We start from the raw sequence: 10,656 nt of genomic DNA on the forward strand, positions 1-10,656 counted from the left end.
ACTATATATTATTATACTGTAGGTATATACACTGCTCAAACAAATTAAGGGAACACTTAAACAACATAATGTAACTCCTAGTCAATCACACTTCTGTGAAATCAAACTGTCCACTTAGGAAGCAACACTGATTGACAATACATTTCACATGCTGTTGTGCAAATGGAATAGACAACAGGTGGAAATTATAGGCAATTAGCAAGACACCCCCAATAAAGGAGTGGTTCTGCAGGTGGTGACCACAGACCACTTCTCAGTTCCTATGCTTCCTGGCTGATGTTTTGGTCACTTTTGAATGCTGGCGGTGCTTTCACTCTAGTGGTAGCATGAGACGGAGTCTACAACCCACACAAGTGGCTCAGGTAGTGCAGCTCATCCAGGATGGCACATCAATGCGAGCTGTGGCAAGAAGGTTTGCTGTGTCTGTCAGCATAGTGTCCAGAGCATGGAGGCGCTACCAGGAGACAGGCCAGTACATCAGGAAATGTGGAGGAGGCCGTAGGAGGTCAACAACCCAGCAGCAGGACCGCTACCTCCGCCTTTGTGCAAGGAGGAGCAGGAGGAGCACTGCCAGAGCCCTGCAAAATGACCTCCAGCAGGCCACAAATGTGCATGTGTCTGCTCTACCGGTCAGAAACAGACTCCATGAGGGTGGTATGAGGGCCCGACGTCCACAGGTGGGGGTTGTGCATAAAGCCCAACACCGTGCAGGACATTTGGCATTTGCCAGAGAACACCAAGATTGTCAAAATCGCCACTGGCGCCCTGTGCACTTCACAGATGAAAGCAGGTTCACACTGAGCACATGTGACAGACGTGACAGAGTCTGGAGACGCCGTGGAGAACGTTCTGCTGCCTGCAACATCCTCCAGCATGACTGGTTTGGCGGTGGGTCAGTCATGGTGTGGGGTGGCATTTCTTTGGGGGGCTGCACAGCCCTCCATGTGTTCGCCAGAGGTAGCCTGACTGCCATTAGGTACCGAGATGAGATCCTCAGACCCCTTGTGAGACCATATGCTGGTGCGGTTGGCCCTGGGTTCCTCCTAATGCAAGACAATGCTAGACCTCATGTGGCTGGAGTGTGTCAGCAGTTCCTGCAAGAGGAAGGCATTGATGCTATGGACTGGCACGCCCGTTCCCCAGACCTGAATCCAATTGAGCACATCTGGGACATCATGTCTCGCTCCATCCACCAACCACCACGTTGCACCACAGACTGTCCAGGAGTTGGCGGATGCTTTAGTCCAGGTCTGGGAGGAGATCCCTCCGGAGACCATCCGCCACCTCATCAGGAGCATGCCCAGGCGTTGTAGGGAGGTCATACAGGCACGTGGAGGCCACGCACACTACTGAGCCTCAGTTTGACTTGTTTTAAGGACATTACATCAAAGTTGGATCAGCCTGTAGTGTGGTTTTCCACTTTAATTTAGAGTGTGACTCCAAATCCAGACCTCCATGGGTTGATACATTTGATTTCCATTGATCGTTTTTGTGTGATTTTGTTGTCAGCACATTCAACTATGTAAAGAAAAAAGTATTTAATCAGAATATTTAATTCATTCAGATCTAGGATGTGTTATTTTAGTGTTCCCTTTATTTCTTTGAGCAGTGTATTACTATACTATATATTATAATATACTGTATGTATGTATACATTATTATACTATACTATATATTATTATACTATACTATATATTATTATACTATATATTATACTATACTGTATGTATGTATACATTATTATACTATACTATACATTATTATACTATACTATATATTATTATACTATACTATATATTATTATACTATATATTATACTATACTGTATGTATGTATACATTATTATACTATACTATATATTATAATATACTGTATGTATGTATAAATTATTATACTATACTATATATTATTATACTATACTGTATGTATGTATACATTATTATACTATACTATATATTATTATACTATACTATATATTATAATATACTGTATGTATACATTATTATACTATACTATATATTATTATACTATACTATATATTATTATACTATACTGTATGTATGTATAAATTATTATACTATACTATATATTATTATACTATACTGTATGTATGTATAAATTATTATACTATACTATATATTATTATACTATACTATATATTATTATACTATACTATATATTATACTATACTGTATGTATACATTATTATACTATACTATATATTATTATACTATACTATATATTATACTATACTGTATGTATACATTATTATACTATACTATATATTATTATACTATACTATATATTATTATACTATACTGTATGTATGTATAAATTATTATACTATACTAAATATTATTATACTATACTGTATGTATGTATAAATTATTATACTATACTATATATTATAATATACTGTATGTATGTATACATTATTATACTATACTAAATGACTTAAATGTAAATGTATATATTATTATACTATACTATATATTATAATATACTGTATGTATGTATACATTATTATACTATACTATATATTATTATACTATACTGTATGTATGTATAAATTATTATACTATACTATATATTATTATACTATACTGTATGTATGTATAAATTATTATACTATACTATATATTATAATATACTGTATGTATGTATGTATACATTATTATACTATACTATATATTATCATACTATACTATATATTATTATACTATACTATATATTATCATACTATACTATATATTATTATACTATACTGTATGTATGTATAAATTATTATACTATACTATATATGATTATACTATACTGTATGTATGTATGTATAAATTATTATACTATACTATATATTATTATACTATACTGTATGTATGTATGTATAAATTATTATACTATACTATATATTATTATACTATACTGTATGTATGTATACATTATTATACTATACTATATATTATTATACTATACTGTATGTATGTATACATTATTATACTATACTATATATGATTATACTATACTGTATGTATGTATGTATAAATTATTATACTATACTATATATTATTATACTATACTGTATGTATGTATACATTATTATACTATACTATATATTATTATACTATACTGTATGTATGTATACATTATTATACTATACTATATATGATTATACTATACTGTATGTATGTATGTATAAATTATTATACTATACTGTATGTATTTATACATTATTATACTATACTATATATTATTATACTATACTGTATGTATGTATACATTATTATACTATACTATATATGATTATACTATATATTATTATACTATACTGTATGTATGTATACATTATTATACTATACTATATATGATTATACTATACTATATATTATTATACTATACTGTATGTATGTATGTATAAATTATTATAGTATACTATATATTATTATACTATACTGTATGTATGTATAAATTATTATACTATACTATATATTATTATACTATACTATATATTATACTATACTGTATGTATAAATTATTATGCTATACTATATATTATTATACTATACTATATATTTTTATACTATACTATATATTATTATACTATACTGTATGTATAAATTATTATGCTATACTATAAATTATTATACTATATATTATTATACTATACTATATATTATACTATACTGTATGTATAAATTATTATGCTATACTATATATTATTACACTATACTATACTGTAGGTATATATTATTATACTGTATATATTATTACACTTTATATATGATTATTATACTATACTGTAGGTATATATTATTATACTATATATTGTTATACTATACTGTAGGTATATATTATACAATATATTATTATACTATGTATTATTAAACTATAGGTATATATTATACTATACTATACATATTATACTATATATTATTATACTATACTGTAGGTATATATTATTATACTATACTGTAGGTACAAATTAGTATATTATACTATATATTATTATACTATACTGTAGGTATATATTATTATACTATACTGTAGGTATAAATTAGTATATTATACTATATATTATTATACTATACTATATATTATTATAATATACTGTAGGTGTATATTATTATACTATACTATATATTATTACACTATACTGTAGATGTATATTATTATACTATATATTATTAAACTAATCTGCAGGTATATATTACTATACTGTATATATTATTATACTATACTGTAGGTATATATTATTATACTATATATTATTATACTATACTGTAGGTATATATTATTACTCTACATATAGTATACTATATATTATTACACTACATATTATACTATACTATATAGTATTATACTATATATTATTACACTATACTGTAGGTATATATTATTACACTACATATTATACAATACTATATATTATTATACTATATATTATTATACTGTAGGTATATATTAATACACTATACTGTAGGTATATATTATTACACTACATATTATACTATATATTATTATATACTATATATTATTATACTATACTGTAGGTATATATTATTACGCTACATATTATATTATACTATATATTATTATACTATATATTATTACACTATACTGTAGGTATATATTAATACACTATACTGTAGGTATATATTATTACACTACATATTATACTATACTATATATTATTATACTATATATTATTATACTACACTGTAGGTATATAGTAATACACTATACTGTATGTGGGCGTGAGAGCGGGTGCTGACCTTCTTTGAGGGTCCATTTGATGTCTCCAGACTGCTTGGAGACAGCATGTAGACTCCCATCCAGAGTAGACACAAACAATAGAGACTCTGGTAGAGTTACACTCACTGACTTCACCTGGGGAGTAGTGAGAGAGAGAGACTATGTCTGAACAGTGTTATAACAGACACATACAGTATTATAGATAGGTAGGTAGCTGGTCTGGTCCTCATGTCTGAACAGTGTTATAACAGACACATACAGTATTATAGATAGGTAGGTAGCTGGTCTGGTCCTCATGTCTGAACAGTGTTATAACAGACACATACAGTATTATAGATAGGTAGGTAGCTGGTCTGGTCCTCATGTCGGTGGCCCATTCCTGTAGGTTCATGCTCTACAACATCCGCAGAGTACGACCCTGCCTCACACAGGAAGCGGCGCAGGTCCTAATCCAGGCACTTGTCATCTCCCGTCTGGATTACTGCAACTCGCTGTTGGCTGGGCTCCCTGCCTGTGCCATTAAACCCCTACAACTCTTCACTGTTGACGTTGAGACCGGTGTTTTGTGGATACTATTGCCTTAAGTCTTGCTTTTACATCCATTGATATAGTTCCTCGGTGTACCTGGAAAATCTTTCCAGCTCTCTCTCCCTTTCGACCACCATTCAGCGTGAAAGGGAACAATGTCATGCTCTGATCCAGTGGAAACGTCATAAAATAGGCTGCTTCTGAACAGTGATGGATGGATTAGATAGATGGATTGATTATCCCCTTGAACAAATAGCCTCCAGCTGTCATTACTGATTATCTTGTTTTTACATCCTTGAACAAATAGCCATTCCAGCTGTCCTGAGCTCACTGGTGCAGGAAACTAAGGTTCCCAGAATATTTTATACAATGCAGCGTGTTTGTTAGCAGGTTAAAGTTAATAGTTGATACAATGTTTCAAGTTCGTAGCAGACAGGCCATGTGTAACCAATGTGATTTATAATATTATTATTATTTTTTAATTTTTTATTTTAAACAATCTTGTTCAAACTGCAGGCTGCAATGTTATTTGTTTTTTTACTTAATTAGAAATATAAAAAAGTTAAAAGTTACTTTTTAGTTTCATTTAAATTTTTTGGTTTGGATTGAATTTTCATTAATTATATTAAATTATTATTAATATAATTATTATATTAAAATACGAGGACGTTATTATAAAAATAAAAAATTACAATTATTTTCACCTTTATTTAACCAGGTAGGCAAGTTGAGAACAAGTTCTCATTTACAATTGCGACCTGGCCAAGATAAAGCAAAGCAGTTCGACAGATACAACGACACAGAGTTACACATGGAGTAAAACAAACATACAGTCAATAATACAGTATAAACAAGTCTATATACGATGTGAGCAAATGAGGTGAGATAATGGAGGTAAAGGCAAAAAAGGCCATGGTGGCAAAGTACATACAATATAGCAAGTAAAACACTGGAATGGTAGTTTTGCAATGGAAGAATTTGCAAAGTAGAAATAAAAATAATGGGGTGCAAAGGAGCAAAATAAATAAATAAATTAAATACAGTTGGGAAAGAGGTTGTTGTTTGGGCTAAATTATAGATGGGCTATGTACAGGTGCAGTAATCTGTGAGCTGCTCTGACAGTTGGTGCTTAAAGCTAGTGAGGGAGATAAGTGTTTCCAGTTTCAGAGATTTTTGTAGTTCGTTCCAGTCATTGGCAGCAGAGAACTGGAAGGAGAGGCGGCCAAAGAAAGAATTGGTTTTGGGGGTGACTAGAGAGATATACCTGCTGGAGCGTGTGCTACAGGTGGGAGATGCTATGGTGACCAGCGAGCTGAGATAAGGGGGGACTTTACCTAGCAGGGTCTTGTAGATGACATGGAGCCAGTGGGTTTGGCGACGAGTATGAAGCGAGGGCCAGCCAACGAGAGCATACAGGTCGCAATGGTGGGTAGTATATGGGTCTTTGGTGACAAAACGGATTGCACTGTGATAAACTGCATCCAATTTGTTGAGTAGGGTATTGGAGGCTATTTTGTAAATGACATCGCCAAAGTTGAGGATTGGTAGGATGGTCAGTTTTACAAGGGTATGTTTGGCAGCATGAGTGAAGGATGCTTTGTTGCGAAATAGGAAGCCAATTCTAGATTTAACTTTGGATTGGAGATGTTTGATATGGGTCTGGAAGGAGAGTTTACAGTCTAACCAGACACCTAAGTATTTGTAGTTGTCCACGTATTCTAAGTCTGAACCGTCCAGAGTAGTGATGTTGGACAGGCGGGTAGGTGCAGGTAGCGATCGGTTGAAGAGCATGCATTTAGTTTTACTTGTATTTAAGAGCAATTGGAGGCCACGGAAGGAGAGTTGTATGGCATTGAAGCTCATCTGGAGGGTTGTTAACACAGTGTCCAAAGAAGGGCCGGAAGTATACAGAATGGTGTCGTCTGCGTAGAGGTGGATCAGGGACTCACCAGCAGCAAGAGCGACCTCATTGATGTATACAGAGAAGAGAGTCGGTCCAAGAATTGAACCCTGTGGCACCCCCATAGAGACTGCCAGAGGTCCGGACAGCAGACCCTCCGATTTGACACACTGAAATCTATCAGAGAAGTAGTTGGTGAACCAGGCGAGGCAATCATTTGAGAAACCAAGGCTGTCGAGTCTGCCGATGAGGATGTGGTGATTGACAGAGTCAAGACCTCATTGATGTATACAGAGAAGAGAGTCTGTAAATGAACTATTCACTATGAAAAATGTGGACATGAAAACCACAACCGGCACGCAGATCGGTAGGAACGGTGAGATAAATGGGCCACATGAGAAAGATTGCCGACTCCTCGTTAATAGAATATAAAACGGGCCTGCTTCTGTTATGGAGATGAACATTAGGTGCTGTCTGAATAGAATATAAACAGGCCTGCTTCTGTTCTGGAGATGAACATTAGGTGCTGTCTGATTAGAATATAAAACGGGCCTGCTTCTGTTCTGGAGATAATAATAATAATAATATATGCCATTTAGCTGAACATTAGGTGCTGTCTTTTATCTGTTCAAGGGTGCTGTCTGAATAAAACAGTTCGACTTACAGTCATAGGTGTGCATACATTCTACGAACATTAGGTGGGTGGTCCTGTTCTGGGGAACATTAGGTGCTGTCTGAATAGAAACCCACTACCCTGGAACATTAGGTGCTGTCTGAATAGCACCATGCTCTAACAACTGAGCTACAGAAGGAGATAAATGGGCCACATGAGAAAGATTGCTTCTGTTCTGGAGATGAACATCCTCGTCTAATAGAATATAAAAACTGAGATGAACATTAGGGGCCTGCTTCTGTTCTGGAGATGAACTGTTCTGGAGATAAACATTAGGTGCTGTCTGAATAGAATATCTGTTATGGAGATGAACATTAGGTGCTGTCTGAATATAATATAAACGGGCCTGTTTCTGTTCTGGAGATGAACGTTAGGTGCTGTCTGAATAGAATATAAACCGGCCTGTTTCTGTTCTGGAGATGAACATTAGGTGCTGTCTGATTAGAATATAAAACGGGCCTGCTTCTGTTCTGGAGATGAACATTAGGTGCTGTCTGAATAGAATATAAAACAGGCCTGCTTCTGTTCTGGAGATGAACATTAGGTGCTGTCTGAATAGAATATAAAACGGGCCTGCTTCTGTTCTGGAGATGAACATTAGGTGCTGTCTGAATAGAATATAAAACAGGCCTGCTTCTGTTCTGGAGATGAACATTAGGTGCTGTCTGATTAGAATATAAAACAGGCCTGCTTCTGTTCTGGAGATGAACATTAGGTGCTGTCTGATTAGAATATAAAACGGGCCTGCTTCTGTTCTGGAGATGAACATTAGGTGCTGTCTGAATAGAATATAAAACAGGCCTGTTTCTGTTCTGGAGATGAACATTAGGTGCTGTCTGAATAGAATATAAAACGGGCCTGCTTCTGTTCTGGAGATGAACATTAGGTGCTGTCTGAATAGAATATAAAACGGGCCTGTTTCTGTTCTGGAGATGAACATTAGGTGCTGTCTGATTAGAATATAAAACGGGCCTGCTTCTGTTCTGGAGATGAACATTAGGTGCTGTCTGATTAGAATATAAAACAGGCCTGCTTCTGTTCTGGAGATGAACATTAGGTGCTGTCTGATTAGAATATAAACGGGCCTGCTTCTGTTCTGGAGATTAACATTAGGTGCTGTCTGATTAGAATATAAAACAGGCCTGCTTCTGTTCTGCAGATGAACATTAGGTGCTGTCTGATTAGAATATAAACGGGCCTGCTTCTGTTCTGGAGATGAACATTAGGTGCTGTCTGAATAGAATATAAAACGGGCCTGCTTCTGTTCTGGCGATGTCGCCGTAAATGATCGTATTAAACTGGATCGATCTTTGATTGACTGTTATCAACCACTGCTCTCCTTGTTTTTCACCTGGAAATGTCCGTTACACCAAGACAACCTGAATAGCGAGACTTACCACCACCCCGTCTCCTTCTCAGCAAAGAGACCGTTTACCACATGTTGTGTGTTTAACCGCGACACTCCTGTATTTACTCAACAAGGGGTGGCATCATAGAACCGGACTCTGTGTGGCGCCTTAAAAGGATATGTGGTCATTTAACAAGGAATGTCCACACGCGTTTCAATGTGCAATACCTTTACCTTTAAACTACAACATATAGAGGCATCCAAATGGTAAAACGCCGGAGAGCGATATATACCCTCTTTACGCACCATTAGTTACGGAGAGCGATATACCCTCTTTACGCACCATTAGTTACGTTATTGCCTACAATGTTAGACAGGTAACTATGACGGATTGCATTTTAAAAAGTAACCTACAAAGGACAGGACAGACAAGACAGACAGGACAGACAGGACAGACGAGGGGGGTTTGTTCATTTCCAGCATACTATTCTTGAAGTGTATTAGAGTCCCCTCTCTCTCTTTGTACGGTTTCCCGAAATAGACCAACCGGACAGTGGCACGGTACCCAGCGAGCCACACACCCGGGTCCCCCCTCCCCTCCCCTCACCCATAAACAAGTAAACAACAACAACAAACACTCACCTGTAAGTCGGTTCCTTTCCAAGACAGCAGCAACAGCAGCAGGAGGAGACAGCGTGTTAACTTCCCCATGGTTGTAGATCTACCAACGGGAATCTCGATCAACGCAAAGAAACGTGTTAATTAAACTTACAAGAACAGAGGTCGAATTATCTGTCAACTTTTCTCCAGCGATCGTCCATTTTGGTTTTTACACAGCGACAGGGCTTCGTTTGTTGAACTTTTGTTTTTAAAGTCTTCTTTAAGATTGACGTGTTTTATTTAACGTGTGTTAACAGGTTGTGGATAGAAGTAGGATGAGAGATCCGGAGAGACCATCACAACAGTACCGACTAAACGACGAGCCCCCACCATTACGGTTTCCGTGTTGGAACGGATCCTGTGACGTCAGTTAGAGAGGGTGTCCTTGGTTCTCGTCGGTAGGCGGTCAGGACCGACGGAATGGTCCCAAAAAAATTCAAATCAAAATAGTTAAATAACAGAGAATATAGTGGTTTTGTTTATGTGGCGGTTTTTCCTCACCAACATACCCATCATAAAGTATATAACTCAGCCTAAACGGCTCAAAGCGACCTGCTGTCAAATCATGTGGGTCTGGCCCCGCCCTCTTGTTTGATTGACGGCCGTTCCGTCCAATGGTAAAAGGAGAGTTGAACTGTAACGGGGGGGGGCGGGGTTTAGAATGAGCTGGACGCCACCTTAGAACACGTGGAAACGGCAATGTGGCTCGCAGGTGAAAGAGAATAGAGATGGTGAAAGAGAATAGAGATGGTGGTAGAACAGAGAAGATGCCTATATATGCCTTTATTTATCTCTCTC

The 10,656-nt window shown here is 35.6% G+C and overlaps 1 protein-coding gene across 1 annotated transcript in view; it reads right to left on the minus strand.

Moving 5' to 3' along the window:
• The window catches only part of LOC127928241 (serine/threonine-protein kinase/endoribonuclease IRE1-like), a 52,867-nt gene extending 42,553 nt beyond the window's left edge, over positions 1-10,314 (minus strand). The window contains 2 exon segments of the mRNA XM_052515367.1: positions 4,770-4,884; positions 9,841-10,314. Coding sequence (XP_052371327.1) covers positions 4,770-4,884; positions 9,841-9,909 — 184 coding nt within the window. The 5' untranslated portion in view covers positions 9,910-10,314.
• Between the last annotated feature and the right edge of the window lie 342 nt (positions 10,315-10,656).

Source organism: Oncorhynchus keta, unplaced genomic scaffold (genome assembly GCF_023373465.1).
Source record: "Oncorhynchus keta strain PuntledgeMale-10-30-2019 unplaced genomic scaffold, Oket_V2 Un_scaffold_24390_pilon_pilon, whole genome shotgun sequence".
Classification (NCBI taxonomy): Eukaryota; Metazoa; Chordata; class Actinopteri; order Salmoniformes; family Salmonidae; genus Oncorhynchus; species Oncorhynchus keta.